This window comes from Oncorhynchus nerka, linkage group LG9b (genome assembly GCF_034236695.1).
Source record: "Oncorhynchus nerka isolate Pitt River linkage group LG9b, Oner_Uvic_2.0, whole genome shotgun sequence".
Taxonomy (NCBI): domain Eukaryota; kingdom Metazoa; phylum Chordata; class Actinopteri; order Salmoniformes; family Salmonidae; genus Oncorhynchus; species Oncorhynchus nerka.
Genome location: NC_088424.1, coordinates 16,681,809 through 16,695,757, shown reverse-complemented (window position 1 = coordinate 16,695,757; position 13,949 = coordinate 16,681,809). Strand labels below are relative to the sequence as shown.

The window sequence follows — 13,949 nt, the reverse complement described above, 5'->3', positions numbered from 1 at the left end:
CACTTAATGGAGGAACAATAGAGCCCTGAGTACCGGGCCATTATGACTTAATGGAGGAACAATAAAGCCCTGAGTACCAGGCCATTAGGACCTGATGGAGGGAAAATAGGGCCCTGAGTAGCAGGCCATTAGGACTTAATGGAGGAACAATAGAGCCCTGAGTACCAGGCCATTAGCACTTAATGGAGGAACAATAGAGCCCTGAGTACCGGGCCATTATGACTTAATGGAGGAACAATAAAGCCCTGAGTACCAGGCCATTAGGACCTAATGGAGGAACAATAGGGCCCTGAGTACCAGGCCATTAGGACCTAATGGAGGAACAATAGAGCCCTGAGTACCGGGCCATTATGACTTAATGGAGGAACAATAAAGCCCTGAGTACCAGGCCATTAGGACCTTATGGAGGGAAAATAGGGCCCTGAGTAGCAGACCATTAGGACCTAATGGAGGAACAATAGAGTCCCGATTACCAGGCCATTAGGACTTAATGGAGGAACAATAGAGCCCTGTGAGTACCAGGCCATTAGCACCTGATGGAGGAACAATAGAGCCCCGATTACCAGACCATTAGGACTTATTGGAGGAACAATAGAGCCCTGAGTACCAGGCCATTAGCACCTGATGGAGGAACAATAGAGCCCTGAGTACAAGGCCATTGGGACCTGATGGAGGGACAATAGAGCCCTAAGCACCTGATGGTAGTTAGCAAATTGGGTACCACCCTGATGAAGACAGTTTGGCTGTCGAAACGTTGGTATTACATTTTTGCATCTGAGCTCCTAGAGTGTGCGGCTCTCTTTTATTTTCAAGCAAATTGGGTACAACCTAAGCATGTCCAGAGTGCATAAGAGGAGATTACTGTGACTTAACAATTCACATGGAATTTTATTGTCGTCCTGACTGCCGGTGTGGCGGAAATACGGTCACCGCAACCGCTCCAATCTTCATCCCTGCTTCTGGGACAAGGGCTGCCTTACTGTATAATGCAGAGACTTAATATATGCCATTTAGCAGAGACATTTTACATATGGGTGGTCCCAGGAATCGAACCCTCTATCCTGGCATGGCAAGTGCCATGCTCCCCCAACTGAGCTACAGAGGACCTCTTTCTCTCTGGTCAAGGTCAGTTCAATAAGTATGCAGACGTGCCAGGTGATGTGTTTTAGTGGGCCGTGGTTGTTTATGAGTGTGCTTAGAGACAATGGACGGAAGTTGGTGAGTGATGTGTGGCCTGGGGATGTAGCTTGACTATCGACTGTTCACACTACTTTGCTCTGTTCTTGCCTGTGTCCCAAATTCTCCCTATTCTCTTTGACAGTTCATAGGGCTCTTGTCAAAAGTAGTGCACTATATAAGGGATATGGTGCCATTAGGGACACCATACTCCATGTTTATGAATAATACATTAGTATGATTCATGTTTGAGGCTTTAGTGCTGGGTTTGTGAAACTCTGTCCTTGGGACTCTAAGGGGTGCACATTTTGTATTTTGCCCTATCACTACACCGCTGATTCAAATAATCAACTAATCATCAAGCTTTGATTTGAATCAGCTGTGTAGTGTTAGCGCACAAGCCGAAACGTGCACCCCTTGGGGTCCTGTGGACCGAGTTTGGGAAACGCTGCTCTACTGTGTATTACAGTCCAGTGTCTGGACCATTTCCCAGCTATGCTGATAGAAACAGTCCCAAATGGTACACTGTTCCCTAATGTAATGCACTGTAGGCTCTGGTCAAAAGTAGTGTACTATATAGGAAATGCTGTGCCATTTTGAGACATCGACTTGTTCCAAATGGGCCACCACCATGCTCATGTAGTATTTCCTCTCTCACTCTCAACCCCTTGCAGCAACAGACTAGCGCCTAGCAACCACGACCGGATACAGCGGCTGAGACACGAGTTCCAGCAGGCCAGGGGAGACGACGACCCTGACGACCGGAGACGCACCTACAGCTTCGAGCAGCCCTGGGTGAGTGTCTGAGACCGGGCTGAGAACCAGGTCGGTCCTGCCTGGCTCTCCATGGACCTCCTCCATGGACCCCCTCACTAACCACCACCAACCTCCCCACCACTGCCAGCCTAGGATGGCTGCTAATACCCTGGCTAGCTGGCTGGCTAGCTGGCTACATCGTGGAGCCTCCTACTACGACTAACCTCACAACCACCGGGGCCAGCCCTGTATGGACTGTCCAGTATGACACTGACTGAACGAGCTCAGCCTGTGGAGCTTCTTCTCATTAACTCCTCTGAGTCTCCCACCTAACCCAGGCTCTTCTCTAATAGGGTTGTTCCATATGATTTCAACGACCGTAACAAGTTTGGCGACTTCATCTTAAATCAGCCATAAATACACTTGTGACTGGAATGGAAGCTTGTCGTGTCCAACAGGGAGGGAAAATGTCATTCTAGCTTCACAATTTTTGTATTTTTAAAACATTTCTAGCCTGTCTATTTATCTATTTTGGTTAAAGGGTGTTGTGCTCAACCCGCTCAGTTTTCTACCACAATACACCAGAAGATGAGTAGGACCAGCTCATCTGCTTTTACACTATGATTTGACTATTAGTTCAAAGTATTTTTTCTCTTCTTTACCATATTAAAACGAGAGTTCAGTGTAACAGGGTTGACCTTTTAAAAGAATCACTAATAACATCAAATGAATAATAATATTCAGAAATTACTTTGTCACAGCAACTAAATAACTAGGGCTTTAGAATGATGGTGAAAACGTGTAGAAATGTTGGTGTTAAGTGGAGAAATGTTGGGGTAAAATGGGTAAAAAATCTTCTTAATTCAGAGGGTGTATGGTTTTGAATTTTGGTACTTTAGTGTTTATTAATATTAAAAATGAGATTTATTTAATTATCCATGTAGTATATATTAAAGAGCACTTCATTTAATATAACAGGCTTTTAAAATACAATATTGGCGCACAAATTCTACATAAAATATCAAAGGGATGCAAAAGGCACTCTTTGTGGAGTGACCCAGAAGTGCTCAAAGTTCAAATTATAAAATACTTTGACAATCCTGTTTGTAAGCTTTTAAATAATATCAAACTCAAAATGTTTTCTTTTTCAGTGATGAAAACATGGATTTCTCATGTTACGGTGGGGTATGCAAAATGGTCTCCTGAATGTTTTGGCATTCAGGTCCGAAAAGTCTACCACCGCAAACATGTATAAAAGGTTCAATTCAAATCAAAAAGGATGCAGAAAGGGTTTCAAATCATATGGAACGACCCAATAACTCTTACAACAACGGTTAAGTCCCAAATGGCATCCTATTCCCTATTTAGTGCGCTACTTTTGGCTAGAGGCCTATGGGACCTGGTTAAAAGTAGTGCACTACATGGAAAATAGGGTGCCTTTTTGGTTGCACCCAACATCTCCACCTGCATGCGTCTAGGAGCATGTGACCCTCTGGCACACTCACCTGACCTCTAACCCCACCTGTCACGACCACCACCCCCGTCGCACCACCCTTCTCATCCCATCTGCCATCAATGCCATCTGTTGGTCTGTCTGTCTGTCTCTCACAAAACAAGGACCCGCCCACCTTCTCAAGGACCAATGGACTCCTGTCTGTGTGTCTGATTGCGGGGGTGCTTTCTGTGTGATAAGAAAGCACCCCCGCAATTGTCGGTTTTTAACTGTGCCTTTTTAGAGAAGAGGTTCGGGCGTTGTGGATTTTTTTGAATTTGTACTCTTTTGTTGGCATGGCCACCAAAATAGGATGAGTGATAATTCAAGCAATTACAATTGGAAAAAATTGGAAATGCCTTGATAATTCTTACAGAATACCTTTCTATGATGTAATTGAAGGTCTCTGGTTCCTAGGTAAAGACTGCACTATGTCCTATTCTTCCACACCAGCAGTATGCCTTAAGTATACATTTTACATTCTGTCTGTTACAACGTCAAATTATGAATGATCAGCAAAATAATTTGCCTAATGTTTGAAAGTCACTTCTTTTTAATATTTCTAGAATATGTATATATTGTTGTGTCCTGTCTTTTGTCCTATAACCACTGCTGTGTATATTTAAATATTTGGCTGTATTACTCCTATACGTTGTTATGAAGTACATTTGTACTAATTCAACTTTCGTCTCTTAGGCCTCTATATACGTGTGATGTTGTTTTTAGACTGTCAACATGTACCGTTTTTCTTAACTTTTGTATGGCGTTGTCTAAGGATTGATTTGAATGAGTTTTCTAACAGTTGTAAACGGAGAGCTCATGAACAGACTCCATTTGACCTCTGGGGCTGTATTAATCAGGTGTATCAGAGTCAAGAGTACTGAGCTAGGATCATTCACTGTGATCTAAAATGCAGAACTGATCCTAGATCACCACTCCTACTCTGAGACGATTCATGCGTACGGGCCCTGGGCTTCATTTAGAGGTGATGATGATAAATCAAATAAAAAGCTTGGTCTTGTTTTGAGACACTGAGTGTGCCATGTGTGTGGGGAAGGGCTTTCAAGCTGCGCTTTGTTGCTCTACACAGTCAAGCATGTACATATCGGTTGTGTCCCAAATGGCACCCTATTCCCTGTATAGTACACTACTGCCCAGCTCCTTAGGGGAATAGGGTGCTATTTTGGACTCGGGCATAGTCATTAAAGGGGCAATCTGCAGTTGCTTCATCCATTTTTTGACTTCTAAATTAATGATATGTACCCATTGATTGTTGAACAATATTACTTATAAATGCCACATGAGCTTAGTTCAACTGTCGTACCCCATCAGAACCCGAAATATAAGCTTGTTTTTCTCCAATGTTTGTAAACAATGTAAATGTAACAAACACTACATAGCCTCGAAACATGGTTTCAACTATACATTTCATGTCATGGATGGTTCGTCCTTGCATCCAGAGCTGTCTGAATTTGAGAGCGGTCACATTTCTCCAGCCCCTACACTCCGCTTTTTACCAAATCACTTTGTTTCAACTGCTGATTGCCGATTTTAAAGTCCTTGATAATACCATCACGTTGTTTATTTACATTACTGATAGAAAGCAAAGTTACCCTGTTCCCATGACCGCACCATTGAAGGGAGTCAGACATAATTGCCATCACAATTTATTTCTAAATAACAGAATAACCAACGTCTTACAGAACCACATAGTAATCAACAGTAATTTTGTGTTCTTAGATTTTTTTCTCTCTGCCATACTGATTGCCAAATTATGGAAAATGGTAACATATGTCGCTGAAAACTCAATTATGCTCCCTGTGCATATAGAGTGCCTTCAGAAAGTATACAGACCCCTTGACTTTTTCCACATTTTGTTACATTACAGCCTTGTTCTGAAATTGATTAAATCATTTTTTCCCCTCATCCATCTACACACAATTACCCCATAATGACAAAACGAAAACAGTTTTTTTTATACTTTTTTACTCAATCATTTGTTGAAGCACCTTTGGCAGCAATTACAGTCTTGTGTCTTCTTGGGTATGACACTATAAGCTTGGCACACCTGTATTTGGGGAGTTTCTCTCATTCTTCTCTGCAGATCCTCTCAAGCTCTGTCAGGTTGGATGGGGAGCGTTGCTGCATAGCTATTTTCAGGTCTCTCCAGAGATGTTAGATCGGGTTCAAGTCCGGGCTCTGACTGGGCCTCTCAAGGACATTCAGAGACTTGTCCCAAAGCCACTCCTGCGTTGTCTTGGCTGTGTTCTTAAGGTCTTTGTCCTGTTGGAAGGTGAACCTTAACCCCCAGTCTGTGGTCCTGGGCGCTCTGGAGCAGATTTTCATCAGTAATCTCTCTGTACTTTGTTCTATTCTTCTTTTCCTCGATCCTGAGTAGGCTTCAAGTCCCTGCCACTGAAAAACATCTCCATGATGCTTCCACCACCATGCTTAACTGTAGGGATGGTGCCAGAAATCTTCCAAACGTGACGCTTGGCATTCAGGCCAAAGAGTTCAATCGTGGTTTTATCAGACCAGAGAATCTTGTTTCTCATGGTCTGAGGGTTGCCTTTTGGGAAACTCCAAGCGGCTGTCATGTGCGTTTTACTGAGGAGTGGCTTCCGTGTGGCCACTCTACCATGCTGCAGAAATGTTTTGGTACCCTTCCCAGATCTCTGCCTCGACACAATCCTGTCTCAGAGCTCTACGGACTATTCTTTCAACCTCATGGCTTGGTTTTTCCTCTTACATGCGCTGTCAACTGTGGGACTTGTATAGACAGGTGATTTGATTTGTGTGCCTTTCCAAATCATGTCCAATCAATTGAATTTACCACAGGTGAACTCCAATCAAGTTGTAGGAATATGTCAAGGATGATCAATGGAAACAGGATGAACCTGAGCTCAATTTCGAGTCTCTTAGCAAAGGGTCTGAATACCCAAGTATATCATGTATTTCTGTTTTTTTTGCTGAGGATTTTTTATTTATTTAATCAACTTTAGAATAAGGCTGTAACATAACAAAATGTGGAAAAACTCATGCACTTGAACATTCATTGTGCAATGCTTTGTTCACTATATAGAGGATAGGGTGCTATTTGGGACGCAGAATGCATTTGTAGCTGTCTCATTATTAGAGTGAATTGATCAGACTAAGAGGCCCTATATATCAGAACATTAACCCCATCAGTCCAGCCCCACCCACTCCATTCCATTTAGCGTGAGGAGACAGACTCAGCACATAACGTTCAATTAACATCTTCTGTAGTGGCCATAGTGTTCGGTCTAGACTAGTGTCACAAGTCCAAAGAAATAGAATTACACAAGGGGTAGACCACACTCAATATGGCCGCTGGCCCACCCATTACAGAACGCTGACTTGAATGGGAATGTCCGTTCTAGTAATTCTATTTCTATGGTCAAGTCAGTAAGAAGAATGACTTCTCTACATACACAAGGTGAAAAGAGTTCTGGGAATTCCATTCTGAGGCCCATAGGGTAAACAATGAAGGGAGAGTCCCGCCATGTGGAAGCACTGACCCTGTCACTGTGAGTGTTCTTAGCAGGCTTTGATATTACAGGTCAGGCCAGCCCTGTGCATTATCTCCCCTATAGCCCGCTGGGGCCTGCTGTCTGGAATCCAGCATGTCTGTAGTTGTGCTGCAAATCACTTCCCTAATGATCCTGTCCTGCATACTGTTTAGTTAGGTGTTCCTGGTTAGCGGAGGTTAGACAGCTCTACCTCTGATTGCTACCCCTCTGGATGGTATATTTCTCACTGTAGTACAATGGTCCAGAGGAGAGCGGCGGAATCTGGCTTGTATTCTGTAGGGAAGAATCGTTTTGGCAATGGGTACTCATCCAATAACAACACAGATTGTCACTTTGCGTTGCAAAACTTTTTGCTACGGTGTGCCCTACTGAACACGACCATGGTTTCCTTGGGCTAATTCGATCACAGTGACTGATCGGCTGTGTTACTTCTGCGTTGGGGAACCGTTATTGCGGTCATTTACCACACTAAGAGCAGTGCGTCCACGGGGGCTGCTTTCGCCAGCCAGAAGCGTTTATATTGCCTCTCTGTATTTTATTTTAGCGCCTTCCGCGTTCATTTTAATACCTTGATAAGCTTTATAGGTTGTGGTTTTCTAGCTTTGTTTCCTTGTCTCACAAAGTTATTATTTCAAGACACTAAAGGGATCAAGTATATCCAATCACACCATATTGCAAACTGTAATTTACGTATGCAATATGTAATATGCACAGTGAAATTCACATCTGGAACACATCTCGCTAGCGATGTGGATGGAGATGAGCTACCTTTTAGGTGTCCATGGCCTGGCTGGTGTCGCCATGGCAACAGAGTGCGACAGCGCGCCCAACAGCCCAGGTTATGCCAATCAATCCCCGATGATTAAAAGGATTCATTAGGTTTAATGTGGGTGTCTCGGAGGTCCTCCCTGCGATGACGGGACAAATTGCTTTATGGCCCTTCCACCACTAGAGCGTGGCACTCTGTATGAATACTTGGCATGGCCCATCAAAGTAATATTAGATAGCCTTTGTGTTATGACTGATCCGCAGCCATTACACCCACCTCCTCGCTGATGAAAGATGGGGAAGGAGAAAGAAGGCGTGGTAGTTAGTCGTTCCTCGACGTGTTTCAATGTGTTCCGTGGAGGATATATGGGATGTGTGGCTCAAATGGCACCCTATTCCCATATACAGTGCGCTATTTTTGACCAGGCCCCTGGTCAAAAATGTAGGTTATACTGTAGGGTGCCATTTGGGAGGCATCCACAGTCACATGCCAGGAGGAGCTGGAGATAAGTGAATGACGACGCTGTTCCTCCGTGGCGTTCCGTGGCGTGCGCTCTGGCTGTTCAGGACGGTTAATGACCTGCGCTAGGGCGTCGCCTGAGAGGCTTCGTATACACCTGCAGTACTAACATCCATCTCATCTCCGTCCACCCTGCGTCACCAGCATGCTCCTCCGTCCTCCTCTCTGTCTGTCAGTCTAACCTCTGTTTGACCTGGCCACGGTGAAGGACAAGAGCAGGCCATGTCTTGATGGCTCCTGGTAAGTATTGCAGAGCCATATATTTAGAGAGTTTGGCCAACTTTTAGTCCCTTCTATTTATTCATAGATTCACAGATGCACTGTAAATGCATTCTAATACATTTGGTCGAATCTCAATGTCCACACTCTTAAATGTAAGGCTCTGGTGCATTGTATGTGTCGGATAGTTGTGTGTGTTGAATAACCAGGATGTTGGCCCCTCCCTCTTTCAGCCCAACAACACCAACACAGGCCCAAGCCCGTACCAGACAGACGGACAACAGACAGGCCGACACTCTGTGTCTGTAGAGGTGCAGAGACAGAGACAGAGGCAGGAGGAGAGAGACGCCTTCCAACAGGCGCAGAGACAGTACAGCTCCCTGCCACGGTGAGTGAGGGTATGTGTGTGTGTGCATGCGTGTCTGCGTAACAGTGAGGGAGAGAGAACACACATAGGCCATACAATGTTTTCCTCGTTCAACATAATCCCTATATTTTTTCAATTTACATTTGAGTCATTTAGCAGACGCTCTTATCCAGAGCGAATTACAGGAGCGATTAGAGTTAAGTGCCTTGTTCAAGGGCACAACGGCAGATTTTTCACCTAGTCGGCTCAGGGATTTGGACTAGATGTTTCGGTAACTGGCCCAATGCTCTTAACCGTTTGGCCGACCGCCGTGACCATGGTATTATGCATTCATATACATAACATCAGCCTGATATTATCAGTCCACATATACAAATGGGTAATTCCTGTCAAGCACAAATCAAATGTTATTGGTCTCACACATTTTTAGCAGATTTTAATGCGGGTGTAGCGAAATGCTTGTGTTCCTAGCTCCAACAGGGCAGTAGGATCTAACAATTCACAACAATATGCATACATCTGAAGTAAAAGAATGGAATTAAGAAATATATAAATATTAGGAAGTGCAATGTCGGAGTGGCATTGACTAAAATACAGCAGAATAGAATACAGTATGTTAACATGATTAAAGTGACTAGTGTTCCATTATTAAAGAGACCATTGATTCCATGTCTATGTACAGTTGGAGCACAATCATGAAGCACAGGTGGCAGCATCATGTTGTGGGGGTGCTTTGCTGCAGGAGATACTGGTGCACTTCACAAGATAGATGGCATCATGAGGAAAGGAAATTGCGGATGTATTGAAGCAACATCTCAAGACATCAGTTAAAGTTTGGTCTTCCAAATGGGTCTTCCAAACGGACAATGACCCCAAGCATACTTCAAAAGTTGTGGCAAAATGGCTTAAGGACAACAAAGTCAAGGTATTGGAGTAGCCATCACAAAGCCCTGACCTCAGTCCCATAGAACATTTGTGGGCAGAACTGAAAAAGTGTGTGCGAGCAAGGAGGCCTACAAACCTGACTCAGTTACACCAGCTCTGTCAGGAGGAATGGGCCAAAGTTCACGCAGCTTATTGTGGGAAGCTTGTGGAAGGCTACCTGAAACGTTTGACCCAAGTTAAAACTTCTTATGGCTGCAGGGGCAATATTGACTGGCTTGGATGAAAGGTGCCTAGAGTAAACGGCCTGCTCCTCAGTCCCAGTTGCTAATATATGCATATTATTGTTAGTATTGGATATAAAACACTCTGAGGTTTCTAAAACTGTTTGAATGATGTGTGTGAGTATAACAGAACTCATATGGCAGGCAAAAACCTGAGAAGAAATCCAAACAGGAAGTGGGAAATCTGAGGTTAGTTGATTTTCAACCCAGCCCCTATTGAATACACAGTGGGATATTGGTTATGTTGCACTTCCTAAGGCTTCCACTAGATGTCAACCGTCTTTAGAAACTTGTTTGAGGATTCTGTTGTGAAGTGGAGGCTCATAAGGGCTGTTTGAGCCAGGTGTCTGGTCGATTGCCACAGGCTCTGAGGCGCGGTCACGAGAGAGTTAGCTCTCGTTCCATTGCTTTTCTACAGACCTTGGAATTCTCCGGTTGGAATATTATTGATGTTATATGTTAAAAACATCCTAAAGACTCTTAGTTTGACATTTCGTCTGCAACTAGGGAATGCTCTTCATGACTTTGGATTTGTTTACCAAACGTGCTAACAAATGTAGGTCTTTGGACATAAATGATGGACATTATCGAACTAAATCAAACATTTAATGTGGAACTGGGATTCCTGGGAGTGCATTCTGATGAAGATCATCAAAGGTAAGTGAATATTTCTAATGCTGTTTCTGACTTCTGTTGACTACCCAATATGGTGGATATCTTTTTGGCTCCTTTGTTGTCTGAAAGCTGTTCTCAGATTATTGCATGGTTTGCTTTTTCCGTAAAGTTTTTTAAATCTATTGTGTAACATGAAGTCCTATGAGTGTCATCTGATGAAAATCGTCAAAGGTTAGCGATTCATTTTATCTCTATTTGTGCTTTTTGTGACTCCTCTCTTTGGCTGGAAAAATGGCAGAATCTTTCTGTGACTTAGCGTTGACCTAACATAATCGTTTGTGCTGCTTTTGCTGTAAAGCCTATGTGAAATTGGACACGTTGGTGGGATTAACAAAAATATTACATTTAAAATGGTATAAGATACATGTATGTTTGAGGAATTTTAATTATGAGATTTCAGTTGTTTGAATTTGGCGCTCTGCACTTTCACTGGCTGTTGTCATATCAATCCCGTTAACGGGATTGCAGCCCTTAAACAATTTAAAGGCAGTGCTACCAAATACTAATTGAGTGCATGTAAACTTCTGACCCGCTGGGAATGTGATGAAAGAAATGAAAGCTGAAATAAATAATTCTCTCTACTATTATTCTGACAGTTCACATTCTTATAATAAAGTGGTGATCCTAACTGACCTAAAACAGAGAATGTTTACTAGGATTAATTGTGAAAAACTGAGAAATTTACACAAATGCTTGTCTAGCTTTGGCTGTAAAGCATATTTTGAAAATCTGAGATGACAGGATGATTAACAAAAGGCTAAGCTGTGTCTCAATATATTTCACTTGTGATTTTCATGAATATGAATATTTTCTAGGAATATTTATGTCCGTTGCGTTATGCTAATTAGTGTCAGTCGATGATTACTTTCCCTCATGCGGGATGGGAAGTCACTAGAGGTTAAAGGCAGTGCTACCAAATACTAATTGAGTGCATGTAAACTTCTGACCCGCTGGGAATGTGATGAAAGAAATGAAAGCTGAAATAAAGAATTCTCTCTACTATTATTCTGACAGTTCACATTCTTAAAATAAAGTGGTGATCCTAACTGACCTAAAACAGAGAATGTTTACTAGGATTAATTGTGAAAAACTGAGATTAAATGTGTTTGGCTAAGGTGTATATAAACTTTAACTTCAACTGTATGTAGGGCAGCAGCCTTTAAGGTGCAGGGTTGAGTAACTGGGTTGTTGATGTCCTTGATGATCTTTTTGGCCTTCCTGTGAAGGTGCTGTAGGTGTCCTGGAGGGTAGGCAATGTGCCCCCAGTGATGTGTTGTGAAACCATAGTCTGGGGCTGCGTCCCAAATGACCCCCTATTCTCTACATAAAGTACCCTTTTGACCAGAGCCCTATAGGCCCTGGTCAAAGTAGTCACGATGTAAGGCATAGGTTGCCATTTGCGATGCAGCCAGGCTGTATTGCGTTACCAGCCCCAGTAATCTGACATGATCACACTAATCTGAGATAATGTGGTTAACTTTGATCTATGTGATATGTGTGTTATTACAGGAAGTGGTGTGTCCGTCTGTGGCTTATGATTGGCTGAGGGGTTAGAGGATAGTTCATGCTTGTGATTGGCTGAGGGATTATAGGATAGGTCATGCTTGTGTAGTGGGAAGCTGCTAAATGAGCTTGACTGGACTGTGAATGGTAGATGTTTTGTGGTAGCAATGAGTGTGTGTACAGGTGTGTGTGTGTGGGGGGGGCAAACTGTAATCAGTTTAATTAACTTTAGGGGGTGGTTTTTCTCAGACCCTCCACAATTACAATACACTAAACTGTCAAGGCCTAGTAGATGTTGAAAACAAGTAGGTCCAACCACATCAAATTGCAAACCTTGCTAGCGACCATAGAAACTGGAGGAAGCGTGTGGTCGAACTGCTCTGCAGCTGAACCATGATACTATATGCTAACTAGTACAGTCAGTGTTGAGTTTGAACCAAGAGACACATTTTACAGTAACCGGAGATACACTACATGACCAAAAGTATGTAGACACCTGCTCATTCCAAGATCGTAGGCATTACTAAGGAGTTAGTCCCCTCTTTGCTGATATGACAGCCTCTATTCTTCTAGGAAAGCTTTCCACTAGATGTTGGAACATTGCTGCGTGGACTTGCTTCCATTCAGCCACAAGCATAAGTGAGGTTGGGCACTGGTGTTGGGTGATTAGGCCTGGCTTGCAGTCGGCGTTACAATTCATCCCAAAGGTGTTTGATGGGGTTGAGAACAGGGCTCTGTGCAGACCAGTCGAGGTCTTCCACACCGATCTCGACTAACCAATTCTGTATGGACTTCGCTTTGTGCACGGGGGAATTGTCATGCTGAAAAAGGAAAGGGCCTTCCCCAAACTGTTGCCACAAAGTTGGAAGCACAGAATCATCTAGAATGTCATTGAATGTTGTAGCGTTAAGATTTCCCTTCACTGGAACTAAGGGGCCTAGTCCTAACCATGGAAAAACAGCCCAGACCATTATTCCTCCACCTAACTTTACAGAAGGCACTGTGCGTTTGGGCAGCTGGAGTTCTCCTGGCATCCACCAAACCCAGATTAGTCTGTCGACTGCCAGATGGTGAAGCGTGATTCATCACTCCAGAGAACGAGTTGCCACTGCTCCAGAGTCCAATGGCGGCGAGCTTTGCACCACTCCAGCCGATGCTTGTCATTGCGCATGGTGATCTTAGTCTTGTGTGCGGCTGCTCTGCCATGGAAACCCATTTCATGAAGCTCCCGACGAACAGTTATTGGGTTGATGTTGCTTCCAGTGGCAGTTTGTAACAGACGATTTGTACACACTTCAGCACTCGCCAGTCCCGTTCTGTGAGCTTGTGTGGCCTACCACTTTGCGGCTGAGCCATTGTTGCTTCAAGACCTTTCCACTTCACAATAACACCACTTACAGTTGACCTGGGCAGCTCTAGTAGGGCAGAAAATTGATGATCTGACTTATTGGAAAGATGGCGTCCTATGACAGTGCCATGTTGAAAGTCACTGAACTCTTCAGTGAGGCCGTTCTACAGCCAATGTTTGTCTATGGAGATTGCATGGCAGTGTGGTCGATTTTATACACCTGTAAGCAACAGGTGTGGCTGAAATGGTCAAATCCATTCATTTGAAGGGGTGTCCACATACTTTTGTGTATGTAACAGTAAATCCCCTGTATGCTCTCGACCCTACATTCTCCAGTCAGCAATGACTTATCACCAAGATGTAATCTCCTAGTCTCCGAGCTCGTACTTCATCAATGCTGCTTAATCC

The 13,949-nt window shown here is 43.6% G+C and overlaps 1 protein-coding gene across 4 annotated transcripts in view; it reads left to right on the top strand.

Moving 5' to 3' along the window:
- LOC115114349 (partitioning defective 3 homolog) overlaps positions 1-13,949 on the top strand; it is a 261,780-nt gene that overhangs the window by 240,584 nt on the left and 7,247 nt on the right. For all 4 annotated transcript variants that reach the window (XM_029642505.2, XM_029642503.2, XM_029642504.2 and 1 more), the window contains 2 exons: positions 1,851-1,971; positions 8,716-8,870. In XM_029642505.2, the coding sequence (XP_029498365.1) occupies positions 1,851-1,971; positions 8,716-8,870 (276 nt within the window). The remainder of the gene's footprint in view (positions 1-1,850; positions 1,972-8,715; positions 8,871-13,949) is intronic.